The 27940-nt window shown below is 53.8% G+C and overlaps 3 protein-coding genes and 1 long non-coding RNA gene across 12 annotated transcripts in view; 3 read left to right on the top strand and 1 right to left on the bottom strand.

Moving 5' to 3' along the window:
- The window catches only part of LOC106731049, a 93458-nt gene that overhangs the window by 33895 nt on the left and 31623 nt on the right, over positions 1–27940 (bottom strand). For 8 of the 9 annotated variants that reach the window (XM_032474462.1, XM_032474463.1, XM_032474465.1 and 5 more), the window contains exon 1: positions 230–724. The exons of the other annotated variant lie outside the window; for it this stretch is intronic. In XM_032474462.1, the coding sequence (XP_032330353.1) occupies positions 230–356 (127 nt within the window). In that variant the 5' untranslated portion in view covers positions 357–724. Of the gene's footprint in view, positions 1–229; positions 725–27940 lie in introns of those variants that run through there. 9 annotated transcript variants of the gene reach the window in all.
- LOC116661821 lies at positions 1846–3757 on the top strand. The gene is made up of 3 exons (XR_004317800.1): positions 1846–1915; positions 2927–3070; positions 3664–3757. It is a non-coding gene; the product is annotated as an uncharacterized LOC116661821 (long non-coding RNA).
- Positions 13296–15539, top strand: LOC116662189. The gene is made up of 3 exons (XM_032475634.1): positions 13296–13592; positions 14605–14748; positions 15341–15539. Exons 1-3 carry the CDS (start codon positions 13309–13311, stop codon positions 15537–15539), a joined length of 627 nt encoding a protein of 208 aa, XP_032331525.1. The 5' UTR covers positions 13296–13308.
- On the top strand, positions 24196–27248 carry LOC116662188. Its single transcript, XM_032475633.1, has 3 exons — positions 24196–25302; positions 26314–26457; positions 27050–27248. The coding sequence occupies exons 1-3, from the start codon at positions 25019–25021 to the stop codon at positions 27246–27248; spliced, it is 627 nt and encodes a 208-aa protein (XP_032331524.1). The 5' UTR covers positions 24196–25018.

Here is a 27940-nt window from a genome sequence, read left to right as displayed (position 1 = left end):
CCCCGGTTCCCTTCCACACCCACCCCCCACCCCGGGCATGAACCCCGCCTGCCATCCGCCCGGGGCTCTTTGTGGGGGGTCCTCCTCCTCCTCGGAAACCTTGCAGGGATCTGCGTTTGTGTCAGGCGACCATTATCCCCTTGACCACGGCGCCCCCCGGCTCCCTCCCAGGATGTCGCAAAGTCTGTTTCTATTTTGGAGCCACGCTCACCGCCAAGGCAGCGCTAACCTGCAATGAAGCCGGAGTCCGGTCCCACGGCCCCGGCGGCGGCCCGGGGCGCTCCGTGCCCCCCACAGACGCTCCTGACCCAGCGCCGGGGCCCAGCGCGGTGCTCCGGGTCGGAGGACGCGGCCATGGCCGTGGGCGAGGGGAGGGGGAGGGCGGGGCGAGGAGGCGGGGGTGCTGACTGGCCGGGCCCGGCCCTGACCCCACGGCCGGCCCCGCCCTGCCCTGACCCTACGCCAGGCTCCACACGGCCCTGACCCCACGCCCCAGCACGCCCAGTCGTGACCCCACGCCTGACTCCTCTCAGCCGTGACCCGACCCCCGGGCCTGCCCAGCCCTAACCCCACGCCCCGCCCAACCCTGACCCCACGCCGGATCATGACCCAACAACCGGGCCCGCCCAGCCCTGACCCCACGCCCAGCCTCCCTTGAACCCACGCCCGCCCCGCCCAGCCGTCACCCTATATCATGCCCTGACCCCACGCACGGCCCTGACCCCACGCCCGACCCCGCCCATTCGTGACCCCACGCTTGGTCATGACCCCACGCCCGGCCCCGCCCAGCCCTGACCCCACGCCTGGTCATGACCCCACGTCCGGCCCCGCCCAGCCCTGACCCCACGCCCAGGAAGGACATGACCCCACGCCCGGCCCTGCCCAGCCGTGACCCCAAGCCAGGACCCACCCAGCCCTAACACCATGCCCTGCTCTGACCCCACGCCCGGTCCTGCCCAACCATGACACACGCCAGGTCCCACGCAGCCCTGACCACACGCCCGGCCCCGCCCAGCCGTGACCCCACGCCAGGTCCTGACCCCACGCCAGGCCCTGACCTCACGCCGGCCCCGCCCATCCGTGACCCCAAGACCGGCCCCGCCCATCCGTGACCGCATGCCCGACCCTGACCCCACGCCCGGACCTGTACAGACGTGACCCCACGCCAGGCCCTGACCCCACGCACGGCCCTGACCCCACGCCCGGCCACACCCAGCTGTGACCCCACGCTCTCCCAACCCTGACCCCACTACTGGCACCTCCCAGCCGTGACCCCACGCAGGCCCTGACCCCACGCACGGCCCTGACCTCACGCCGGCCCTGCCCAGCCTTGACCCCACGCCAGGCACCGCCCATCCGTGACCCCACGCCCAGCCCCGCCCATCTATGACCCCTCGCACGGCCCTGACCCCATGCCCGACCTGGCCGTGACCCCACTTCAGGCCCTGACCTCACGCCCGGCCCCGCCCAGCCTTGACCCCACGCCAGGGACCGCCCATCCGTGACCCCACGCCCGGCCCCGCCCATCTCTGACCTCACGCCCGGTCCTGACCCTACGCACGGACCTGCCCAGCCGTGAACCCACGCCAGGCCCTGACCCCAGGCCCCGCCCTGACCACACGCCCGGCCCGATGGTGCGTCTCACAGGCACAGCTGGGCTCGGGCGGCCCGGAGCCACGCGGCCCCGGCCGGGGGCAGGGTCGCTAGAGGCCGGACACCTGTGTGGCGCGGACCCCGGGGGCCTCCCTGTGGGCGGCGGCGCACCCGGGCCTGCAGCCGGGCCCCACGGCCGCGCGTGCGCGCGCCTGTCGCCGGGCGTGAGGAGGACAAAGCCAAGGCGCTGGGAGCGAGGTGGAGGGGATGTCGGGGGAACCCTGGGGAGGAGCAGGTGTGCTGGTGACGCGCGGAGGCTCAGGTGTGCTCAGCGGTGCGCCAGCCCCTTCCCTCCCAAGCCCCGTTTCTCCTCCAGCTGCTCTTTCCTAGGGATGTTAGTGTCTTACTGTGAAGACGCCAGGTTGCTCCTGGTAACACGTCCTGATGCACGAGTCTCTCTGTCCTCCTCTTTCCCCCTCTCTTGTCTCTCAATCAACAACCCCCACCCCAGACATACAGACAGACACACAGGGGTGCACCCAGACTGCTGTATCTTACTGATTCCTGTTTCTTTTCTTTTCTTTTCTTTTAACGCTAACATGCCTCACTCCTGGAGCCTCTCCATAAGCAGGCTCTCCGTGAATATTTGCTGAATGATCGCATCAATGTGTGATTGACACGGTCACCTCTGTAGCTCAGAAGACCTGGCTGACGATCCTTGTGCATTTCGGGCTGTCTCCCAAACACGAAGAGGAAGAAGAATGTGGATAAGCCAGTGCCCCCCCATCCCGGGGAGAAAATGGCCCGGAGGAGTCTTATTTCAGCATATAAATGGAATGGGACTCACGCAGGCGAGTGACCCCCCTGGACGCCAGCCCGAGGGGACATCCTGCCCTGCGTTCACGCCAGTGGGGTGGTCGAGGGTTGAGTTTGCACTCAGCTCCACGGGAGAGCGGGGCAGGAAAGTAAGAGTGAAAAGAAACCTCTGGGTTCCGCCCTGCAGGGCGTGGTGTCAGAGCCAGGGCGGGCAGGGCGGGAACCGAGACTGGGCCTCCTGATGCAGCAGACAGCAGCCTTGTCCCACCCGTGTTCATGGGCCCCCTCCATCCACGTGTCCAAATGCACACCCGCTGGCCTGAAAATGCATGGATTTTACCGCCCCCCTCCCTCCCCGAGGGAAGGACAGCGCTCAGGAGCCCCCTCCTGCCACCCCAGCCCTGTGACTTCCCGCCCGTCCATCCGCGGGCACCAGACCCTCGCCTCAGGCTTCGCTCCAGAGGGTCCTCGCCACACACAGGTGCCCAGACAGCGAGGCGTTCTCTCTCACCGCCAGGAGCAGAGGTCGGCCTGAGGAAGCCGCGTCCCCGGAGAAGCGGGTCCCCCCAGGCTCGAGGATGGTGGCGCACTCTGTCAGCGCGCAGTCTCGGAGCCGTAAAAACGCCACGCCGCCCACCCAGGTCCCACACACCTGTCCCAGGTGACAGACACAGAGCAGGTCGCCCTGCCCGTAAGGCTGATGACGGACATGGTCAGCGGTTGCCGGGAGGGAGGGACACGTGGAGCACAGAGGAATTTTCTTATTTTTAAAGGCTTAATATATATATATATTTGTAGATTAGCCAGTTTTCTTTCTTTTTTTCATTATTCAGTTATATTAGGTAGAATTGTTACAATTTGCACATAATACAACATATTGCATGTAAATACGCACACACAATATACTGCAATACACATTTTTTTAGTTTACATGTAGGTACGGCTCATTATCTCTAAGAACATTGTAGAGTATTCGCTTTTTAAACGTACAGAGTTATCAAAGGAATCAAGCCAACCACAAAGTAAGAATCAACAGAACGCGGTAATCCAGTCAGAAAGGACAGTCACTTTTTTTTTTAAAGAACAGTTTCAGGGTCACAGCCGAACTGAAGGGAGGGTACAGAGATGCCCCGCATATCCCCTGCCCCCCACTTGCACAGACTCAATATCCGCCCCCACTAGAGCTAATCGTTGTAATTGATGAACCTAAATTGACACATTGTAATCACCCAACGTCCACTTTACTCGAATTAGGGTTCCCTCCTGGATTTGCACAGTTCATGGGTTTGGATACACGTCACGTATCATTATCGCTTCCTACAAAGAGGGCAGTGAAGCCGTTCCATATGCCACGAACACGGTGGATACACGTCATCATCCACGAGTCCAAACCCGCGGCCCGCACAACACCAAGATGAGCCCCAAGGGAACAGTGGACATCCGTGAATACTAGTGTGTCGATTTTGTCTCAGCAGTGGTAACAAATGTACCCGATACAGTGCAGGTAACACGGGGAGCTGCAGTGAACTCTGCACTGCTCGGTTTTTCTGTAAACTTGAAACTGCCCAGTGTGTTCATGATATTAAAAAATAAAAAGCAAAACACAGTCATTGCTAGGCTCTGTGAGCTCCATGAAGGACAGGAACGGGGGGGCTTCGCTGGGACGGAGTCCCGGGCAGATGGACGTAAAGTCTCAAGGAGGAATCAGGCGTCCACAAGGGGCAGGAGGGCTGGGAGGGGAGTTCGAGGCCGGGACCCTGAACCCCGTGCAGACACGCAGACACGGGGGTTTCCGGGAGCCGGGCCCCAGGAGGCGCAGCTGTGAATCCCACCCTGTGAGCTGCCTCGCCCGTCACCTCTTGGCCCCCTTCCCTCACCCGTAAGGACGCAGGAGACAAACGGCAAACGGGCTGCCTCCCTGGGCAGAGAGCGCTGTGTTTGTACAGAAGGATTGTGAATTAGCCTCCAGCCTCAGCGGAGGTGACACTGAGGTCAAGCTCCCGTCCGGGGGGCCCTCTGGTCCCTAAACAACATGACTACACACGCTGAAGCCAGGTCACCGATCGATTTTCCCCACCACGAGCTTGCACCGACGGAATTTAACTAACTGAACGGCAAAACAAAAGAAAAAGCTCATCGCCAACCCAGGTCGCCCCGGAAATTACATGGATGTGAAGTGACACCTCCGTGACTTTTCAAATGAGACAAGGGGTGGCTTCTGGGTGGAGGAGACGGGGAACGCTTTGCCCCCAATATTGAACGTTCATAACCAGGAGTTAGATTTTAAATGAAACCACGGGAGAGCTCGGTGACTCAGGAGACGTGGGTTTCGAGGTCCTGGTGAAGATGTAATTACAGCCAGCGTCTCCAGATGCTGGGGACAAGTGACATCCATTAATTCATCTTTGTCGGCGTCGGGGTTCCTGGGGGTGGCCCCAATTTCTGGACGGAGGACGCGTAGAGGAGGAGAGGTCATGGAATCGCTATGATTTAAGGCCCCCGCCCTCCCCTCCAGGGCTCCGACAGTCACGTCCTCATCTCTGTGACCCCGCGGGGAGGAAGAAACGAAGGCTGCCCGCCCGCCAGGGATGTGGGAGCCCAAGGGATTGCCCGAGTTCCCCGCTGGGCCCTTTCCTCTGTGCCATGGTGACTTCTCAGAACCTGCCCGGATGGGTGGGCATTGGGGAAGGGACAGGACGGATTACAGGGGACAGCGGCCCCTGGCATTTTGGAGGTGGTCGCGGCTCAGGATGGGGTACCTCGAAGATAGGAAGGTGCGTGTGGGTGGGGATGCAGGCGGGGGGCGAGGGGCACGGCTCCAAGGAATCTGGGGCAGGGATTCAGGCCCAAAAGCCATCCAGCAGCCCATCCCCAGGAGCACGTGGCTGGGGAACACCCCGAGGTAGCCCCGGGGAGCACTGGGCCCCCTCAGAGAACGGGGGAGCCCTGGGGACACGGATAGACTCTGAAAAGGCAACAGCATGGAATAAGGCTGTGGCAAGTAAGTTACGGTGGCGCGGGAGGGTCAGGGATGGTTTGACCTTGACCTCAGGGTCCGCTGGCTTAGCCGGGCTGCACCGCCACGACCGGACGGAGCTGGGGCAACTGGTTGTTTGGGTCACTTTTACTTCTTTTTCCTCTTCCTTTTTTGAACATGTATTTTTTTTCTTTTGCACAATTTGGTTGTTTTTGTTTGTTTGTTTTTGTTTTTTTACAGTGGGTACCAATCCATAAAAAGGTGTTTTGGCCCCGGATCAGTAAAACACAAGCTTCTTCAGGAGGGCTTGATGTTTCGAGGCTGCAGCTGACGATCTGAGCATTTCTCAAGGATTTAGTCAGTTTTTACTTTTGCTTGATCACGAGTCACGCTCATCCCAGCTGCAGGGACTCCGTGCACCAGAACGCACACAGCGATCCCCGCGTGCCGAGCCGGGGGAAACTTCACGGTCCATCTCCCGGCTGCCGCCGCCGTTCTGTTACCCCGCGAAACGCAGACACGAGACTCATGTGTCTAGTTTGTCTGAGACCCCACATTCTGTTCTTCCTTCCCTCCCTCCTCTTCCCTGCCTCCTCTTCTCTCCTTTTTTTTTTCCCCTCCCTGATAAACGACACTGCATTTTTGTTAAGTCGCTGCTGGCCTGCACGTATCTTCTGTCATTTCTATAATTAGTGCTTGTGACCCATCCCTGCCGTATTCCTTTGTAGGAAACCCTGTTTCTCACAAGTGGGCTTTGGCGAATCTTCTCAGTGTTTCTAAACTAATGTATTTGTTTTCCCTTAAGCTCACTAAAGTTTGGTTTCTCACAGCACAGAGGGCCTGCATCAGTACTTGAACTCAGCAGTTCTGTTTCTCTCTTTTGTGCAGACCATTAAAAAAGTTTTTGTGTACATATAATGTATTTTTCTTGAAGTCTAGTCAGTTTACAAGGCTGTGTCAATTTCTGGTGTCCAGCATAATGCTTCCGTCATAAATGAACATCCAAATATTTCTTTTTACATTTTGTTATCATAAGTTATTACAATATATTGAATATAGTTCCCTGTGCTCTACAGTAGGACCTTGTTGTTTATCTGCTTTATATACAGTAGTGTGTATCTTCTAATCCCAAACTCCTAATTTATCCTTCCCTCCTCCCCCCTCCGGTAACTATGTTTTCTGTCTGTGAGTCTGTTTCTGTTTTGTAAATAAGTTCATTTCTATCGTATTTTACATTCCACATATAAGTGATATCATATGATATTTGTCTTTCTCTGTCTGACTTCACTTTGTGTGATAATCTCCAAGTCCATCCATGTGGCTGCAAATGGCAATATTTTATCATTTCTCATGGCTGAGTAGTATTCCGTTGTATGAATGTACCACTTCTGCTTTATCCAGTCATCTGCTGATACGCACTTAGATTGCTTCCATGCTTTGTCTACTGTACACAGTGCTGCTGTGAACATGGGGGTGAAGACCCTGCTCTCAGTTCTTCTGCATACACACCCGGAATTGGGACTGCTGGATCACGAGGTGATTCTATGTTTAATTTTTGACGCCTGTTTCCTGTAGCAGCTGCACCATTTACATTCCCACCAACAGGGCACAGGGGTGCTGGTTGCCCCACATCCTCGCTGACACTTGTTCTTCTCCACGTTTTAAAAATAGTAGCCAAAATTAAACTTACAAGCTTTTTCACAGCAAAGGGAACAATAAGCAAAACAAAATGATAACTTATAGAATGGGAGAAAATATTTGCAAAAGATGCAACTGACAAGGGCTTCAGCTCCAGCATATATAAACAATTCTTACAGCTTAATAAGAAAAAAACAAACCCAATCCAAAAATGGGCAGGAGACCTAAACAAGCAATTCTCTAAGGAAGACATACAAATGTTCAATAAACACATGAAAAAAGGCTCAATATCACTAAATATCAGACAAATGCAAATCAAAGCTACAATGAGGTATCACCTCACACCAGTCAGAATGCCCGTCGTTCAAAAGTCCACAAACAACAAATGCTGGAGAGGCTGTGGAGAGAAGGGGTCCCTCCTACACTGCTAGTGGGAATGCAGTTTGGTGAAGCCTCTGTGGAAAACACTATGGAGATCCCTCAAATAGTAGGAATACACTTATTATGTGATCCAGGAATCCTGCTCCTGGGCACATATCCAGAAGGAACCCTACTTCAAAATGACACCAGCACCCCAGTGTTCATGGCAGCACTGTTTACAAGAGCCAAGACATGGAAGCAGCCTAAATGTCCATCAAGAGATGACTGGATGAAGAAGAGGTGGTACGTTTATACAATGGAATATTACTCTGCCATAAAAAAGAATAAAATAATGCCATTTGCAGCAACATGGATGGACCTGGAGAATGTCATTCTATGTGAAGCAAGCCAGAAAGAGAAAGAAAATGACCATATGAGATCGCTCCCATGTGGAACCTAAAAAGAAAAAATCCATAAATACGAAACAGAAACAGACTCATGGACATAGAAAACAAACTTGTGCTTGCCAAGGGGGCGGGGGGTCGGAAGGGACAGACTGGGATTTCAAAATGTAGAATAAATAAACAACATTGTACTGTATAGCACAGGGAAATATGCTCAAGATCTTGTATTAGATCACAGTGGAAAAGAATATGAAAATGAATATATTTATGTTCGTGTATGACTGAAGCACTGTGCTGTGCAGTAGAAATTGACACAACATTGTAAATGGACTATAACTCAATTAAAAAAAAAAAGAAAAAATAGGAGCTATTGGATGGGTATGCCCAGTTCCTTCTTACTCTTACTTTTTCTTGTCTAGAAGTTTTCCCTGCATTCCCAAACACCTAGAATCTGCTCGGACCAGGAGCCCACATCGCTACCATCTTTGCTTTCTTCTCCTACCTTCGTGGTCCATATGGGTATTAACCCCCGGTTTATACAGAATACCCAGGTCTCTCCCAGGAGGAGGGTAAAATTACTATTGATACGCATTTGTTTTGGTGTTTGACTGGGGTCAGCAGATCTGAGAGTTTGGGGCAGAGACAGTGGTACCCACTGGTCCCTGCACCTCACACCCACGTTTCCCAGCATGCCTTGTGGGACAGGTCCAGTGTCACCGTGCAAACGTGAGGGGTGGGCAGCCCATATCAGTGACTGTGTCCTCCTGTGATAACTGAGGTCAGAGTTTACAGTGAAGGCATTGTCAGCTCAGACATCTACATTCCCACCGGAAACACGGTGAGGACAGATCATTCTTCGGGGGTGGGGGGCACAAAGTGTCTGAGATTCTGGCGTTGCAGTACAACCTAGGCTCCCCTGAGCAGTGTAGGTGAGGAAGACAGAGCTCTGGTTACCTTGTTTCACGCGTCGACCCCTTGCAGAACAAGCAGATAGTCTCAGCCTCATGGAACCCGGGGATGGGAGAACCATGCCTGCGAGCTCAAATTTAGGTTCTCCCCAAATGAATCCTGCCGACAGGATGGTCCCTTACAGCCAGCCAGAGGGAGGAGCCCAGAGACCTGCCACCTGATTCTGCAAAGAAGATGAATTCTTTGTCGTGCTCTTTCTAAAGCAGAGTAAATCGGAGCGGATTTGAAAATCAAGACGGTTGAGGCTCTTTGGGATTTTCCATCTGGGTGGCACATGCAGGAAAGAGGCAGTCTGTGGAGTTTGGAACGTTCCGGCCTGATTCTTCCTCTGTCCTAGGACTCGATAATTCATATCCAGCCACAGCGGATGTTTCCTGAATGGAGCACGTTTGAGTTTATCAAAGGAAAACAGGATTCACGACACCTTGGGGTTTTCATACTGAGTTATCAAATATGGTTGGGAAGTAACCAAAAAAGGTCTCATAAAAGTAATTCTAGTTAAATCCAATTTCTAATAAAACACGCCTGCTTTCCATGCTAGAAACACGTTCTTTTGTTTACCTCTGCTGACACGTTAAAACTTTATAAATTTCCTTTCTCTTACTCACACGTCCGTATCTATCCTGGGCTGTCCTTTTCTTGAAGTTCAAAACCAAAGTCGAAGAAAGTTGGTTCCGGGAGAGGACACCTGGAGGACATGTCTGCATTCCGACATCCGCCTCTCTCACCCAAAGGAAGCAGCACGGCCAGCCTGATTTGTTACCACCTGCAAATCAGAAATTCCAATATTGCTAAGCAAACTGGAACAGATGAGCTTGGCTCCATAGGCCAAAACCATAAAAAGTCCAAGCATTTATTAAAGCTGAAAGACCCAGTCAGAATCTCCCAAGAGTGGCTCTTGTGTCAGTTAAAATGCAGAGTTCGAGATCTTTAAGCTCAAATTTTTGGTTAAAAAAAAAAAAAAATACATGCACTTCATGTTCATAGCAGCATTATTAAAACCACCAAGACATGGAAGCAACTTAAATGTCCTTCAGCAGAAGAATGAAGAAAGGAGATGTGGTGTATGTATACAATGGAATACTACTCAACCATGAAAAAGAATAAAAGAATGCCATTTGCAGCAACATGGATGGACCTGGAGGGAGCATTATGCTGAGTGATATAAATCAGACAGAGAAATACAAATACTGTGTGGTATCACTTATACGTGAAATCTAAACAGATACAACAAACGAGTGAATATAACAAAACAGAAGCAGACTCACAGATGCAGAGAACAAGTTGGTGGGGACCAGTGGGGGCAGGGAAGGGGGGAAGGACAATGACGGTAGGGGAGTCAGAGGGACAAACTATGTACAGAATAAATAAGCTGGCAGGATACATTGTACAACACGGGGAACACAGCCAATATTTTATAATAACTATAAATGGAGTATAACCTTTAAGAAGAAATTGTGAATCACTATGCTGTACACATGAAACTAATATGATACTGTAAATCAACACTATCTCAATCAAAAAGTAAATAAAACTTCTGAAAGAGTGACCTTTTCCTTTCCCAAACAGACAGCTGCTGATGGAACGTTCCGGGAGTTGCGCCCCGATATGCCAGGTGAACAGGGGAACCCCTGGCCGGCGTGATGACAAGTCAGAACCAAGATGAAGTTTCCAGCGTCAATTAGGTACCGGGGTTTTCTACACGGGTTTAACTACCTGGAAAGATGCCTCATCTCCTTGTTTTCCTGTCGTGCCCAGATTCATGCGGGCCCTCAGTGGGGACCTTCTCATTCCCATGATATCATGAGGAAGGAGGTGTCTGCTTGGGGCGCTTCAGTTCCGTCCTGGGTGCCTGCAAACTCGGAGCCATTCGCAGCACAGCTCCGGGGAAAGGAACGCGGCGTCTGCCCCACCTCATTTGCAACCAAAACAAGGCCCCAAATTGCCTACTGGAAGTTCCCCGAGTGTCAGTTTGGTGCAGGCGTGTACTTGTTTGGAGAATTCTAAAGGAAATTAGTTGAAAGACGGGAAAAAAAGAAAAAAAAAAAAAAAAACCCTTAAGATCCCCCAGACGGCTCTCTGAAACACAGAATCTGATTTGCAAGGGTTGGGGATCTGCTCAGGGCAGCGAGGAGGCCGGATTCGATAGTGCTGAATATTATGTGGGCAAAAAAGAATATTTAAATTTACCAGATAGGAGCGCACGTGTGAAGGGTACTCCGGGGAATTAATGAAACCCAACCGACCAGGTCAAAAGAAAAAAAAAAATCAACCACTTTCCTAGAGACTCTGTGTACTCCGAGGGAAGCAGGAATCTCGGGGGAGGGCAGAGCTCGGTGTTGGAGCACATGCTTAGCGTGCACCAGGTCCTGGGTTCGAGCCAGTACCTCGGTGACAGTAAATAAATAACCCTAATTACCACCACCTCCCACCCCACCAGCAAAAGCAAACAAACCAACAAACATTTAGGGAATTAGAAATCTCGTAAAAATACGGCTTGCATCATTCAGTAAGAAGAAATATTGCGTCACTTTGTTTCCATAATTCAGACAAATGGGGCTGCATTTGGGCACAGAAACCAGAAATTTCAGAACTCCTGCCCTAAAGCAAAAACTCCCAACTGACACAGTAAACAATCTTCTGGTTCCTGGGAGAAAAGAGGTGGGAAGGGGGAAGTTTGGGAGTTTTAGATTTGCTAATGTTAACTACTATATATAAAAACAGATTAAAAAAAAACTTCTTCTGTACAGCACAGAGAAGTATATTCAGTATCTTGTAATAACCTTTAATGAAAACGAATATGAAAATATGAAAATCAGTATCTGCACGTATGTGCGTGACTGGGGACAGTGTGCACCAGGAAGCGACACGTTGTAAGTGACGGTAGTTCAATAAAAACAACAAAAAACTGCCTACACACCTTGGTTACTCATTTCTAGAGTCTGCCTTGCCCAAACTGTCTATACACTCGGGTACACGGCTTGCCAAGTTTCTCGAAAACCATGCAGGGATCTGCGTTCGTGTCAGGAGACCACTATCCCCTTGAGCACGGCGCCCCCCGGCTCCCTCCCAGGATGTCGCAAAGTCTGTTTCTATTTGGGAGCCACGCTCACCGCCAAGGCAGCGCTAACCTGCAATGAAGCCGGAGTCCGGTCCCACGGCCCCGGCGGCGGCCCGGGGCGCTCCGTGCCCCCCACAGACGCTCCTGACCCAGCGCCGGGGCCCAGCGCGGTGCTGCGGGTCGGAGGACGCGGCCATGGCCGTGGGCGAGGGGAGGGGGAGGGCGGGGCGAGGAGGCGGGGGTGCTGACTGGCCGGGCCCGGCCCTGACCCCACGCCCGGCCCCGCCCTGCCCTGACCCTACGCCAGGCTCCACACGGCCCTGACCCCACGCCCCAGCACGCCCAGTCGTGACCCCACGCCTGACTCCTCTCAGCCGTGACCCGACCCCCGGGCCTGCCCAGCCCTAACCCCACGCCCCGCCCAACCCTGACCCCACGCCGGATCATGACCCAACAACCGGGCCCGCCCAGCCCTGACCCCACGCCCAGCCTCCCTTGAACCCACGCCCGCCCCGCCCAGCCGTCACCCTATATCATGCCCTGACCCCACGCACGGCCCTGACCCCACGCCCGACCCCGCCCATTCGTGACCCCACGCTTGGTCATGACCCCACGCCCGGCCCCGCCCAGCCCTGACCCCACGCCTGGTCATGACCCCACGTCCGGCCCCGCCCAGCCCTGACCCCACGCCCAGGAAGGACATGACCCCACGCCCGGCCCTGCCCAGCCGTGACCCCAAGCCAGGACCCACCCAGCCCTAACACCATGCCCTGCTCTGACCCCACGCCCGGTCCTCCCCAACCATGACACACGCCAGGTCCCACGCAGCCCTGACCACACGCCCGGCCCCGCCCAGCCGTGACCCCACGCCAGGTCCTGACCCCACGCCAGGCCCTGACCTCACGCCGGCCCCGCCCATCCGTGACCCCAAGACCGGCCCCGCCCATCCGTGACCGCATGCCCGACCCTGACCCCACGCCCGGACCTGTACAGACGTGACCCCACGCCAGGCCCTGACCCCACGCACGGCCCTGACCCCACGCCCGGCCACACCCAGCTGTGACCCCACGCTCTCCCAACCCTGACCCCACTACTGGCACCTCCCAGCCGTGACCCCACGCAGGCCCTGACCCCACGCACGGCCCTGACATCACGCCGGCCCTGCCCAGCCTTGACCCCACGCCAGGCACCGCCCATCCGTGACCCCACGCCCAGCCCCGCCCATCTATGACCCCTCGCACGGCCCTGACCCCATGCCCGACCTGGCCGTGACCCCACTTCAGGCCCTGACCTCACGCCCGGCCCCGCCCAGCCTTGACCCCACGCCAGGGACCGCCCATCCGTGACCCCACGCCCGGCCCCGCCCATCTCTGACCTCACGCCCGGTCCTGACCCTACGCAGGGACCTGCCCAGCCGTGACCCCACGCCAGGCCCTGACCCCAGGCCCCGCCCTGACCCCAGGCCCCGCCCTGACCACACGCCCGGCCCGATGGTGCGTCTCACAGGCACAGCTGGGCTCGGGCGGCCCGGAGCCACGCGGCCCCGGCCGGGGGCAGGGTCGCTAGAGGCCGGACACCTGTGTGGCGCGGACCCCGGGGGCCTCCCTGTGGGCGGCGGCGCACCCGGGCCTGCAGCCGGGCCCCACGGCCGCGCGTGCACGCGCCTGTCGCCGGGCGTGAGGACGACAAAGCCGAGGCGCTGGGAGCGAGGTGGAGGGGATGTCGGGGGAACCCTGGGGAGGAGCAGGTGTGCTGGTGACGCGCGGAGGCTCAGGTGTGCTCAGCGGTGCGCCAGCCCCTTCCCTCCCAAGCCCCGTTTCTCCTCCAGCTGCTCTTTCCTAGGGATGTTAGTGTCTTACTGTGAAGACGCCAGGTTGCTCCTGGTAACACGTCCTGATGCACGAGTCTCTCTGTCCTCCTCTTTCCCCCTCTCTTGTCTCTCAATCAACAACCCCCACCCCAGACATACAGACAGACACACAGGGGTGCACCCAGACTGCTGTATCTTACTGATTCCTGTTTCTTTTCTTTTCTTTTCTTTTAACGCTAACATGCCTCACTCCTGGAGCCTCTCCATAAGCAGGCTCTCCGTGAATATTTGCTGAATGATCGCATCAATGTGTGATTGACACGGTCACCACTGTAGCTCAGAAGACCTGGCTGACGATCCTTGTGCATTTCGGGCTGTCTCCCAAACACGAAGAGGAAGAAGAATGTGGATAAGCCAGTGCCCCCCCATCCCGGGGAGAAAATGGCCCGGAGGAGTCTTATTTCAGCATATAAATGGAATGGGACTCACGCAGGCGAGTGACCCCCCTGGACGCCAGCCCGAGGGGACATCCTGCCCTGCGTTCACGCCAGTGGGGTGGTCGAGGGTTGAGTTTGCACTCAGCTCCACGGGAGAGCGGGGCAGGAAAGTAAGAGTGAAAAGAAACCTCTGGGTTCCGCCCTGCAGGGCGTGGTGTCAGAGCCAGGGCGGGCAGGGCGGGGAACCGAGACTGGGCCTCCTGATGCAGCAGACAGCAGCCTTGTCCCACCCGTGTTCATGGGCCCCCTCCATCCACGTGCCCAAATGCACACCCGCTGGCCTGAAAATGCATGGATTTTACCGCCCCCCTCCCTCCCCGAGGGAAGGACAGCGCTCAGGAGCCCCCTCCTGCCACCCCAGCCCTGTGACTTCCCGCCCGTCCATCCGCGGGCACCAGACCCTCGCCTCAGGCTTCGCTCCAGAGGGTCCTCGCCACACACAGGTGCCCAGACAGCGAGGCGTTCTCTCTCACCGCCGGGAGCAGAGGTCGGCCTGAGGAAGCCGCGTCCCCGGAGAAGCGGGTCCCCCCAGGCTCGAGGATGGTGGCGCACTCTGTCAGCGCGCAGTCTCAGAGCCGTAAAAACGCCACGCCGCCCACCCAGGTCGCACACACCTGTCCCAGGTGACAGACACAGAGCAGGTCGCCCTGCCCGTAAGGCTGATGACGCACATGGTCAGCGGTTGCCGGGAGGGAGGGACACGTGGAGCACAGAGGAATTTTCTTATTTTTAAAGGCTTAATATATATATATATTTGTAGATTAGCCAGTTTTCTTTCTTTTTTTCATTATTCAGTTATATTAGGTAGAATTGTTACAATTTGCACATAATACAATATATTGCATGTAAATACGCACACACAATATACTGCAATACACATTTTTTTAGTTTACATGTAGGTACGGCTCATTATCTCTAAGAACATTGTAGAGTATTCGCTTTTTAAACGTACAGAGTTATCAAAGGAATCAAGCCAACCACAAAGTAAGAATCAACAGAACGCGGTAATCCAGTCAGAAAGGACAGTCACTTTTTTTTTAAAGAACAGTTTCAGGGTCACAGCCGAACTGAAGGGAGGGTACAGAGATGCCCCTCATATCCCCTGCCCCCCACTTACACAGACTCAATATCCGCCCCCACTAGAGATAATCGTTGTAATTGGCGAACCTAAATTGACACATTGTAATCACCCAACGTCCACTTTACTCGAATTAGGGTTCCCTCCTGGATTTGCACAGTTCATGGGTTTGGATACACGTCACGTATCATTATCGCTTCCTACAAAGAGGGCAGTGAAGCCGTTCCGTATGCCACGAACACGGTGGATACACGTCATCATCCACGAGTCCAAACCCGCGGCCCGCACAACACCAAGATGAGCCCCAAGGGAACAGTGGACATCCGTGAATACTAGTGTGTCGATTTTGTCTCAGCAGTGGTAACAAATGTACCCGATACAGTGCAGGTAACACGGGGAGCTGCAGTGAACTCTGCACTGCTCGGTTTTTCTGTAAACTTGAAACTGCCCAGTGTGTTCATGATATTAAAAAATAAAAAGCAAAACACAGTCATTGCTAGGCTCTGTGAGCTCCATGAAGGACAGGAACGGGGGGGCTTCGCTGGGACGGAGTCCCGGGCAGATGGACGTAAAGTCTCAAGGAGGAATCAGGCGTCCACAAGGGGCAGGAGGGCTGGGAGGGGAGTTCGAGGCCGGGACCCTGAACCCCGTGCAGACACGCAGACACGGGGGTTTCCGGGAGCCGGGCCCCAGGAGGCGCAGCTGTGAATCCCACCCTGTGAGCTGCCTCGCCCGTCACCTCTTGGCCCCCTTCCCTCACCCGTAAGGACGCAGGAGACAAACGGCAAACGGGCTGCCTCCCTGGGCAGAGAGCGCTGTGTTTGTACAGAAGGATTGTGAATTAGCCTCCAGCCTCAGCGGAGGTGACACTGAGGTCAAGCTCCCGTCCGGGGGGCCCTCTGGTCCCTAAACAACATGACTACACACGCTGAAGCCAGGTCACCGATCGATTTTCCCCACCACGAGCTTGCACCGACGGAATTTAACTAACTGAACGGCAAAACAAAAGAAAAAGCTCATCGCCAACCCAGGTCGCCCCGGAAATTACATGGATGTGAAGTGACACCTCCGTGACTTTTCAAATGAGACAAGGGGTGGCTTCTGGGTGGAGGAGACGGGGAACGCTTTGCCCCCAATATTGAACGTTCATAACCAGGAGTTAGATTTTAAATGAAACCACGGGAGAGCTCGGTGACTCAGGAGACGTGGGTTTCGAGGTCCTGGTGAAGATGTAATTACAGCCAGCGTCTCCAGATGCTGGGGACAAGTGACATCCATTAATTCATCTTTGTCGGCGTCGGGGTTCCTGGGGGTGGCCCCAATTTCTGGACGGAGGACGCGTAGAGGAGGAGAGGTCATGGAATCGCTATGATTTAAGGCCCCCGCCCTCCCCTCCAGGGCTCCGACAGTCACGTCCTCATCTCTGTGACCCCGCGGGGAGGAAGAAACGAAGGCTGCCCGCCCGCCAGGGATGTGGGAGCCCAAGGGATTGCCCGAGTTCCCCGCTGGGCCCTTTCCTCTGTGCCATGGTGACTTCTCAGAACCTGCCCGGATGGGTGGGCATTGGGGAAGGGACAGGACGGATTACAGGGGACAGCGGCCCCTGGCATTTTGGAGGTGGTCGCGGCTCAGGATGGGGTACCTCGAAGATAGGAAGGTGCGTGTGGGTGGGGATGCAGGCGGGGGGCGAGGGGCACGGCTCCAAGGAATCTGGGGCAGGGATTCAGGCCCAAAAGCCATCCAGCAGCCCATCCCCAGGAGCACGTGGCTGGGGAACACCCCGAGGTAGCCCCGGGGAGCACTGGGCCCCCTCAGAGAACGGGGGAGCCCTGGGGACACGGATAGACTCTGAAAAGGCAACAGCATGGAATAAGGCTGTGGCAAGTAAGTTACGGTGGCGCGGGAGGGTCAGGGATGGTTTGACCTTGACCTCAGGGTCCGCTGGCTTAGCCGGGCTGCACCGCCACGACCGGACGGAGCTGGGGCAACTGGTTGTTTGGGTCACTTTTACTTCTTTTTCCTCTTCCTTTTTTGAACATGTATTTTTTTTCTTTTGCACAATTTGGTTGTTTTTGTTTGTTTGTTTTTGTTTTTTTACAGTGGGTACCAATCCATAAAAAGGTGTTTTGGCCCCGGATCAGTAAAACACAAGCTTCTTCAGGAGGGCTTGATGTTTCGAGGCTGCAGCTGACGATCTGAGCATTTCTCAAGGATTTAGTCAGTTTTTACTTTTGCTTGATCACGAGTCACGCTCATCCCAGCTGCAGGGACTCCGTGCACCAGAACGCACACAGCGATCCCCGCGTGCCGAGCCGGGGGAAACTTCACGGTCCATCTCCCGGCTGCCGCCGCCGTTCTGTTACCCGCGAAACGCAGACACGAGACTCATGTGTCTAGTTTGTCTGAGACCCCACATTCTGTTCTTCCTTCCCTCCCTCCTCTTCCCTGCCTCCTCTTCTCTCCTTTTTTTTTTCCCCTCCCTGATAAACGACACTGCATTTTTGTTAAGTCGCTGCTGGCCTGCACGTATCTTCTGTCATTTCTATAATTAGTGCTTGTGACCCATCCCTGCCGTATTCCTTTGTAGGAAACCCTGTTTCTCACAAGTGGGCTTTGGCGAATCTTCTCAGTGTTTCTAAACTAATGTATTTGTTTTCCCTTAAGCTCACTAAAGTTTGGTTTCTCACAGCACAGAGGGCCTGCATCAGTACTTGAACTCAGCAGTTCTGTTTCTCTCTTTTGTGCAGACCATTAAAAAAGTTTTTGTGTACATATAATGTATTTTTCTTGAAGTCTAGTCAGTTTACAAGGCTGTGTCAATTTCTGGTGTCCAGCATAATGCTTCCGTCATAAATGAACATCCAAATATTTCTTTTTACATTTTGTTATCATAAGTTATTACAATATATTGAATATAGTTCCCTGTGCTCTACAGTAGGACCTTGTTGTTTATCTGCTTTATATACAGTAGTGTGTATCTTCTAATCCCAAACTCCTAATTTATCCTTCCCTCCTCCCCCCTCCGGTAACTATGTTTTCTGTCTGTGAGTCTGTTTCTGTTTTGTAAATAAGTTCATTTCTATCGTATTTTACATTCCACATATAAGTGATATCATATGATATTTGTCTTTCTCTGTCTGACTTCACTTTGTGTGATAATCTCCAAGTCCATCCATGTGGCTGCAAATGGCAATATTTTATCATTTCTCATGGCTGAGTAGTATTCCGTTGTATGAATGTACCACTTCTGCTTTATCCAGTCATCTGCTGATACGCACTTAGATTGCTTCCATGCTTTGTCTACTGTACACAGTGCTGCTGTGAACATGGGGGTGAAGACCCTGCTCTCAGTTCTTCTGCATACACACCCGGAATTGGGACTGCTGGATCACGAGGTGATTCTATGTTTAATTTTTGACGCCTGTTTCCTGTAGCAGCTGCACCATTTACATTCCCACCAACAGGGCACAGGGGTGCTGGTTGCCCCACATCCTCGCTGACACTTGTTCTTCTCCACGTTTTAAAAATAGTAGCCAAAATTAAACTTACAAGCTTTTTCACAGCAAAGGGAACAATAAGCAAAACAAAATGATAACTTATAGAATGGGAGAAAATATTTGCAAAAGATGCAACTGACAAGGGCTTCAGCTCCAGCATATATAAACAATTCTTACAGCTTAATAAGAAAAAAACAAACCCAATCCAAAAATGGGCAGGAGACCTAAACAAGCAATTCTCTAAGGAAGACATACAAATGTTCAATAAACACATGAAAAAAGGCTCAATATCACTAAATATCAGACAAATGCAAATCAAAGCTACAATGAGGTATCACCTCACACCAGTCAGAATGCCCGTCGTTCAAAAGTCCACAAACAACAAATGCTGGAGAGGCTGTGGAGAGAAGGGGTCCCTCCTACACTGCTAGTGGGAATGCAGTTTGGTGAAGCCTCTGTGGAAAACACTATGGAGATTCCTCAAATAGTAGGAATACACTTATTATGTGATCCAGGAATCCTGCTCCTGGGCACATATCCAGAAGGAACCCTACTTCAAAATGACACCAGCACCCCAGTGTTCATGGCAGCACTGTTTACAAGAGCCAAGACATGGAAGCAGCCTAAATGTCCATCAAGAGATGACTGGATGAAGAAGAGGTGGTACGTTTATACAATGGAATATTACTCTGCCATAAAAAAGAATAAAATAATGCCATTTGCAGCAACATGGATGGACCTGGAGAATGTCATTCTATGTGAAGCAAGCCAGAAAGAGAAAGAAAATGACCATATGAGATCGCTCCCATGTGGAACCTAAAAAGAAAAAATCCATAAATACGAAACAGAAACAGACTCATGGACATAGAAAACAAACTTGTGCTTGCCAAGGGGGCGGGGGGTCGGAAGGGACAGACTGGGATTTCAAAATGTAGAATAAATAAACAACATTGTACTGTATAGCACAGGGAAATATGCTCAAGATCTTGTATTAGATCACAGTGGAAAAGAATATGAAAATGAATATATTTATGTTCGTGTATGACTGAAGCACTGTGCTGTGCAGTAGAAATTGACACAACATTGTAAATGGACTATAACTCAATTAAAAAAAAAAAAAGAAAAAATAGGAGCTATTGGATGGGTATGCCCAGTTCCTTCTTACTCTTACTTTTTCTTGTCTAGAAGTTTTCCCTGCATTCCCAAACACCTAGAATCTGCTCGGACCAGGAGCCCACATCGCTACCATCTTTGCTTTCTTCTCCTACCTTCGTGGTCCATATGGGTATTAACCCCCGGTTTATACAGAATACCCAGGTCTCTCCCAGGAGGAGGGTAAAATTACTATTGATACGCATTTGTTTTGGTGTTTGACTGGGGTCAGCAGATCTGAGAGTTTGGGGCAGAGACAGTGGTACCCACTGGTCCCTGCATCTCACACCCACGTTTCCCAGCATGCCTTGTGGGACAGGTCCAGTGTCACCGTGCAAACGTGAGGGGTGGGCAGCCCATATCAGTGACTGTGTCCTCCTGTGATAACTGAGGTCAGAGTTTACAGTGAAGGCATTGTCAGCTCAGACATCTACATTCCCACCGGAAACACGGTGAGGACAGATCATTCTTCGGGGGTGGGGGGCACAAAGTGTCTGAGATTCTGGCGTTGCAGTACAACCTAGGCTCCCCTGAGCAGTGTAGGTGAGGAAGACAGAGCTCTGGTTACCTTGTTTCACGCGTCGACCCCTTGCAGAACAAGCAGATAGTCTCAGCCTCATGGAACCCGGGGATGGGAGAACCATGCCTGCGAGCTCAAATTTAGGTTCTCCCCAAATGAATCCTGCCGACAGGATGGTCCCTTACAGCCAGCCAGAGGGAGGAGCCCAGAGACCTGCCACCTGATTCTGCAAAGAAGATGAATTCTTTGTCGTGCTCTTTCTAAAGCAGAGTAAATCGGAGCGGATTTGAAAATCAAGACGGTTGAGGCTCTTTGGGATTTTCCATCTGGGTGGCACATGCAGGAAAGAGGCAGTCTGTGGAGTTTGGAACGTTCCGGCCTGATTCTTCCTCTGTCCTAGGACTCGATAATTCATATCCAGCCACAGCGGATGTTTCCTGAATGGAGCACGTTTGAGTTTATCAAAGGAAAACAGGATTCACGACACCTTGGGGTTTTCATACTGAGTTATCAAATATGGTTGGGAAGTAACCAAAAAAGGTCTCATAAAAGTAATTCTAGTTAAATCCAATTTCTAATAAAACACGCCTGCTTTCCATGCTAGAAACACGTTCTTTTGTTTACCTCTGCTGACACGTTAAAACTTTATAAATTTCCTTTCTCTTACTCACACGTCCGTATCTATCCTGGGCTGTCCTTTTCTTGAAGTTCAAAACCAAAGTCGAAGAAAGTTGGTTCCGGGAGAGGACACCTGGAGGACATGTCTGCATTCCGACATCCGCCTCTCTCACCCAAAGGAAGCAGCACGGCCAGCCTGATTTGTTACCACCTGCAAATCAGAAATTCCAATATTGCTAAGCAAACTGGAACAGATGAGCTTGGCTCCATAGGCCAAAACCATAAAAAGTCCAAGCATTTATTAAAGCTGAAAGACCCAGTCAGAATCTCCCAAGAGTGGCTCTTGTGTCAGTTAAAATGCAGAGTTCGAGATCTTTAAGCTCAAATTTTTGGTTCAAAAAAAAAAAAAAATACATGCACTTCATGTTCATAGCAGCATTATTAAAACCACCAAGACATGGAAGCAACTTAAATGTCCTTCAGCAGAAGAATGAAGAAAGGAGATGTGGTGTATGTATACAATGGAATACTACTCAACCATGAAAAAGAATAAAAGAATGCCATTTGCAGCAACATGGATGGACCTGGAGGGAGCATTATGCTGAGTGATATAAATCAGACAGAGAAATACAAATACTGTGTGGTATCACTTATACGTGAAATCTAAACAGATACAACAAACGAGTGAATATAACAAAACAGAAGCAGACTCACAGATGCAGAGAACAAGTTGGTGGGGACCAGTGGGGGCAGGGAAGGGGGGAAGGACAATGACGGTAGGGGAGTCAGAGGGACAAACTATGTACAGAATAAATAAGCTGGCAGGATACATTGTACAACACGGGGAACACAGCCAATATTTTATAATAACTATAAATGGAGTATAACCTTTAAGAAGAAATTGTGAATCACTATGCTGTACACATGAAACTAATATGATACTGTAAATCAACACTATCTCAATCAAAAAGTAAATAAAACTTCTGAAAGAGTGACCTTTTCCTTTCCCAAACAGACAGCTGCTGATGGAACGTTCCGGGAGTTGCGCCCCGATATGCCAGGTGAACAGGGGAACCCCTGGCCGGCGTGATGACAAGTCAGAACCAAGATGAAGTTTCCAGCGTCAATTAGGTACCGGGGTTTTCTACACGGGTTTAACTACCTGGAAAGATGCCTCATCTCCTTGTTTTCCTGTCGTGCCCAGATTCATGCGGGCCCTCAGTGGGGACCTTCTCATTCCCATGATATCATGAGGAAGGAGGTGTCTGCTTGGGGCGCTTCAGTTCCGTCCTGGGTGCCTGCAAACTCGGAGCCATTCGCAGCACAGCTCCGGGGAAAGGAACGCGGCGTCTGCCCCACCTCATTTGCAACCAAAACAAGGCCCCAAATTGCCTACTGGAAGTTCCCCGAGTGTCAGTTTGGTGCAGGCGTGTACTTGTTTGGAGAATTCTAAAGGAAATTAGTTGAAAGACGGGAAAAAAAGAAAAAAAAAAAAAAAAAACCCTTAAGATCCCCCAGACGGCTCTCTGAAACACAGAATCTGATTTGCAAGGGTTGGGGATCTGCTCAGGGCAGCGAGGAGGCCGGATTCGATAGTGCTGAATATTATGTGGGCAAAAAAGAATATTTAAATTTACCAGATAGGAGCGCACGTGTGAAGGGTACTCCGGGGAATTAATGAAACCCAACCGACCAGGTCAAAAGAAAAAAAAAAATCAACCACTTTCCTAGAGACTCTGTGTACTCCGAGGGAAGCAGGAATCTCGGGGGAGGGCAGAGCTCGGTGTTGGAGCACATGCTTAGCGTGCACCAGGTCCTGGGTTCGAGCCAGTACCTCGGTGACAGTAAATAAATAACCCTAATTACCACCACCTCCCACCCCACCAGCAAAAGCAAACAAACCAACAAACATTTAGGGAATTAGAAATCTCGTAAAAATACGGCTTGCATCATTCAGTAAGAAGAAATATTGCGTCACTTTGTTTCCATAATTCAGACAAATGGGGCTGCATTTGGGCACAGAAACCAGAAATTTCAGAACTCCTGCCCTAAAGCAAAAACTCCCAACTGACACAGTAAACAATCTTCTGGTTCCTGGGAGAAAAGAGGTGGGAAGGGGGAAGTTTGGGAGTTTTAGATTTGCTAATGTTAACTACTATATATAAAAACAGATTAAAAAAAAACTTCTTCTGTACAGCACAGAGAAGTATATTCAGTATCTTGTAATAACCTTTAATGAAAACGAATATGAAAATATGAAAATCAGTATCTGCACGTATGTGCGTGACTGGGGACAGTGTGCACCAGGAAGCGACACGTTGTAAGTGACGGTAGTTCAATAAAAGCAACAAAAAACTGCCTACACACCTTGGTTACTCATTTCTAGAGTCTGCCTTGCCCAAACTGTCTATACACTCGGGTACACGGCTTGCCAAGTTTCTCGAAAACCATGCAGGGATCTGCGTTCGTGTCAGGAGACCACTATCCCCTTGAGCACGGCGCCCCCCGGCTCCCTCCCAGGATGTCGCAAAGTCTGTTTCTATTTGGGAGCCACGCTCACCGCCAAGGCAGCGCTAACCTGCAATGAAGCCGGAGTCCGGTCCCACGGCCCCGGCGGCGGCCCGGGGCGCTCCGTGCCCCCCACAGACGCTCCTGACCCAGCGCCGGGGCCCAGCGCGGTGCTGCGGGTCGGAGGACGCGGCCATGGCCGTGGGCGAGGGGAGGGGGAGGGCGGGGCGAGGAGGCGGGGGTGCTGACTGGCCGGGCCCGGCCCTGACCCCACGCCCGGCCCCGCCCTGCCCTGACCCTACGCCAGGCTCCACACGGCCCTGACCCCACGCCCCAGCACGCCCAGTCGTGACCCCACGCCTGACTCCTCTCAGCCGTGACCCGACCCCCGGGCCTGCCCAGCCCTAACCCCACGCCCCGCCCAACCCTGACCCCACGCCGGATCATGACCCAACAACCGGGCCCGCCCAGCCCTGACCCCACGCCCAGCCTCCCTTGAACCCACGCCCGCCCCGCCCAGCCGTCACCCTATATCATGCCCTGACCCCACGCACGGCCCTGACCCGACGCCCGACCCCGCCCATTCGTGACCCCACGCTTGGTCATGACCCCACGCCCGGCCCCGCCCAGCCCTGACCCCACGCCTGGTCATGACCCCACGTCCGGCCCCGCCCAGCCCTGACCCCACGCCCAGGAAGGACATGACCCCACGCCCGGCCCCGCCCAGCCTTGACCCCACGACCGGCTCTGAACCCGTACGCACGGCCCTGCCCAGCCGTGACCCCAAGCCAGGACCCACCCAGCCCTAACACCATGCCCTGCTCTGACCCCACGCCCGGTCCTGCCCAACCATGACACACGCCAGGTCCCACGCAGCCCTGACCACACGCCCGGCCCCGCCCAGCCGTGACCCCACGCCAGGTCCTGACCCCACGCCAGGCCCTGACCTCACGCCGGCCCCGCCCATCCGTGACCCCAAGACCGGCCCCGCCCATCCGTGACCGCATGCCCGACCCTGACCCCACGCCCGGACCTGTACAGACGTGACCCCACGCCAGGCCCTGACCCCACGCACGGCCCTGACCCCACGCCCGGCCACACCCAGCTGTGACCCCACGCTCTCCCAACCCTGACCCCACTACTGGCACCTCCCAGCCGTGACCCCACGCAGGCCCTGACCCCACGCACGGCCCTGACCTCACGCCGGCCCTGCCCAGCCTTGACCCCACGCCAGGCACCGCCCATCCGTGACCCCACGCCCAGCCCCGCCCATCTATGACCCCTCGCACGGCCCTGACCCCATGCCCGACCTGGCCGTGACCCCACTTCAGGCCCTGACCTCACGCCCGGCCCCGCCCAGCCTTGACCCCACGCCAGGGACCGCCCATCCGTGACCCCACGCCCGGCCCCGCCCATCTCTGACCTCACGCCCGGTCCTGACCCTACGCACGGACCTGCCCAGCCGTGACCCCACGCCAGGCCCTGACCCCAGGCCCCGCCCTGACCCCACGCCCGGCCCGATGGTGCGTCTCACAGGCACAGCTGGGCTCGGGCGGCCCGGAGCCACGCGGCCCCGGCCGGGGGCAGGGTCGCTAGAGGCCGGACACCTGTGTGGCGCGGACCCCGGGGGCCTCCCTGTGGGCGGCGGCGCACCCGGGCCTGCAGCCGGGCCCCACGGCCGCGCGTGCGCGCGCCTGTCGCCGGGCGTGAGGACGACAAAGCCGAGGCGCTGGGAGCGAGGTGGAGGGGATGTCGGGGGAACCCTGGGGAGGAGCAGGTGTGCTGGTGACGCGCGGAGGCTCAGGTGTGCTCAGCGGTGCGCCAGCCCCTTCCCTCCCAAGCCCCGTTTCTCCTCCAGCTGCTCTTTCCTAGGGATGTTAGTGTCTTACTGTGAAGACGCCAGGTTGCTCCTGGTAACACGTCCTGATGCACGAGTCTCTCTGTCCTCCTCTTTCCCCCTCTCTTGTCTCTCAATCAACAACCCCCACCCCAGACATACAGACAGACACACAGGGGTGCACCCAGACTGCTGTATCTTACTGATTCCTGTTTCTTTTCTTTTCTTTTCTTTTAACGCTAACATGCCTCACTCCTGGAGCCTCTCCATAAGCAGGCTCTCCGTGAATATTTGCTGAATGATCGCATCAATGTGTGATTGACACGGTCACCTCTGTAGCTCAGAAGACCTGGCTGACGATCCTTGTGCATTTCGGGCTGTCTCCCAAACACGAAGAGGAAGAAGAATGTGGATAAGCCAGTGCCCCCCCATCCCGGGGAGAAAATGGCCCGGAGGAGTCTTATTTCAGCATATAAATGGAATGGGACTCACGCAGGCGAGTGACCCCCCTGGACGCCAGCCCGAGGGGACATCCTGCCCTGCGTTCACGCCAGTGGGGTGGTCGAGGGTTGAGTTTGCACTCAGCTCCACGGGAGAGCGGGGCAGGAAAGTAAGAGTGAAAAGAAACCTCTGGGTTCCGCCCTGCAGGGCGTGGTGTCAGAGCCAGGGCGGGCAGGGCGGGAACCGAGACTGGGCCTCCTGATGCAGCAGACAGCAGCCTTGTCCCACCCGTGTTCATGGGCCCCCTCCATCCACGTGTCCAAATGCACACCCGCTGGCCTGAAAATGCATGGATTTTACCGCCCCCCTCCCTCCCCGAGGGAAGGACAGCGCTCAGGAGCCCCCTCCTGCCACCCCAGCCCTGTGACTTCCCGCCCGTCCATCCGCGGGCACCAGACCCTCGCCTCAGGCTTCGCTCCAGAGGGTCCTCGCCACACACAGGTGCCCAGACAGCGAGGCGTTCTCTCTCACCGCCAGGAGCAGAGGTCGGCCTGAGGAAGCCGCGTCCCCGGAGAAGCGGGTCCCCCCAGGCTCGAGGATGGTGGCGCACTCTGTCAGCGCGCAGTCTCGGAGCCGTAAAAATGCCACGCCGCCCACCCAGGTCCCACACAACTGTCCCAGGTGACAGACACAGAGCAGGTCGCCCTGCCCGTAAGGCTGATGACGGACATGGTCAGCGGTTGCCGGGAGGGAGGGACACGTGGAGCACAGAGGAATTCTCTTATTTTTAAAGGCTTAATATATATATATATTTGTAGATTAGCCAGTTTTCTTTCTTTTTTTCATTATTCAGTTATATTAGGTAGAATTGTTACAATTTGCACATAATACAACATATTGCATGTAAATACGCACACACAATATACTGCAATACACATTTTTTTAGTTTACATGTAGGTACGGCTCATTATCTCTAAGAACATTGTAGAGTATTCGCTTTTTAAACGTACAGAGTTATCAAAGGAATCAAGCCAACCACAAAGTAAGAATCAACAGAACGCGGTAATCCAGTCAGAAAGGACAGTCACTTTTTTTTTAAAGAACAGTTTCAGGGTCACAGCCGAACTGAAGGGAGGGTACAGAGATGCCCCTCATATCCCCTGCCCCCCACTTACACAGACTCAATATCCGCCCCCACTAGAGATAATCGTTGTAATTGGCGAACCTAAATTGACACATTGTAATCACCCAACGTCCACTTTACTCGAATTAGGGTTCCCTCCTGGATTTGCACAGTTCATGGGTTTGGATACACGTCACGTATCATTATCGCTTCCTACAAAGAGGGCAGTGAAGCCGTTCCGTATGCCACGAACACGGTGGATACACGTCATCATCCACGAGTCCAAACCCGCGGCCCGCACAACACCAAGATGAGCCCCAAGGGAACAGTGGACATCCGTGAATACTAGTGTGTCGATTTTGTCTCAGCAGTGGTAACAAATGTACCCGATACAGTGCAGGTAACACGGGGAGCTGCAGTGAACTCTGCACTGCTCGGTTTTTCTGTAAACTTGAAACTGCCCAGTGTGTTCATGATATTAAAAAATAAAAAGCAAAACACAGTCATTGCTAGGCTCTGTGAGCTCCATGAAGGACAGGAACGGGGGGGCTTCGCTGGGACGGAGTCCCGGGCAGATGGACGTAAAGTCTCAAGGAGGAATCAGGCGTCCACAAGGGGCAGGAGGGCTGGGAGGGGAGTTCGAGGCCGGGACCCTGAACCCCGTGCAGACACGCAGACACGGGGGTTTCCGGGAGCCGGGCCCCAGGAGGCGCAGCTGTGAATCCCACCCTGTGAGCTGCCTCGCCCGTCACCTCTTGGCCCCCTTCCCTCACCCGTAAGGACGCAGGAGACAAACGGCAAACGGGCTGCCTCCCTGGGCAGAGAGCGCTGTGTTTGTACAGAAGGATTGTGAATTAGCCTCCAGCCTCAGCGGAGGTGACACTGAGGTCAAGCTCCCGTCCGGGGGGCCCTCTGGTCCCTAAACAACATGACTACACACGCTGAAGCCAGGTCACCGATCGATTTTCCCCACCACGAGCTTGCACCGACGGAATTTAACTAACTGAACGGCAAAACAAAAGAAAAAGCTCATCGCCAACC

Source organism: Camelus ferus, chromosome X (assembly GCF_009834535.1).
Source record: "Camelus ferus isolate YT-003-E chromosome X, BCGSAC_Cfer_1.0, whole genome shotgun sequence".
Taxonomy (NCBI): Eukaryota; Metazoa; Chordata; class Mammalia; order Artiodactyla; family Camelidae; genus Camelus; species Camelus ferus.
This window is presented reverse-complemented; position numbering and strand designations above follow the sequence as displayed.

What these genes read in the sequence shown, in the direction of transcription:
- LOC116662189 (XM_032475634.1), top strand. Translation starts at nt 13,309, where the DNA reads ATGGTGCGTCTCACAGGCACAGCTGGGCTCGGGCGGCCCGGAGCCACG. An exon ending in GGTGACGCGCGGAGGCTCAG is followed by an intron (nt 13,593 to 14,604) that starts GTGTGCTCAGCG and finishes TCTCACCGCCGG; the next exon opens with GAGCAGAGGTCGGCCTGAGG. An exon ending in GTCGCACACACCTGTCCCAG is followed by an intron (nt 14,749 to 15,340) that starts GTGACAGACACA and finishes TACTCGAATTAG; the next exon opens with GGTTCCCTCCTGGATTTGCA.
- LOC116662188 (XM_032475633.1), top strand. Translation starts at nt 25,019, where the DNA reads ATGGTGCGTCTCACAGGCACAGCTGGGCTCGGGCGGCCCGGAGCCACG. An exon ending in GGTGACGCGCGGAGGCTCAG is followed by an intron (nt 25,303 to 26,313) that starts GTGTGCTCAGCG and finishes TCTCACCGCCAG; the next exon opens with GAGCAGAGGTCGGCCTGAGG. An exon ending in GTCCCACACAACTGTCCCAG is followed by an intron (nt 26,458 to 27,049) that starts GTGACAGACACA and finishes TACTCGAATTAG; the next exon opens with GGTTCCCTCCTGGATTTGCA.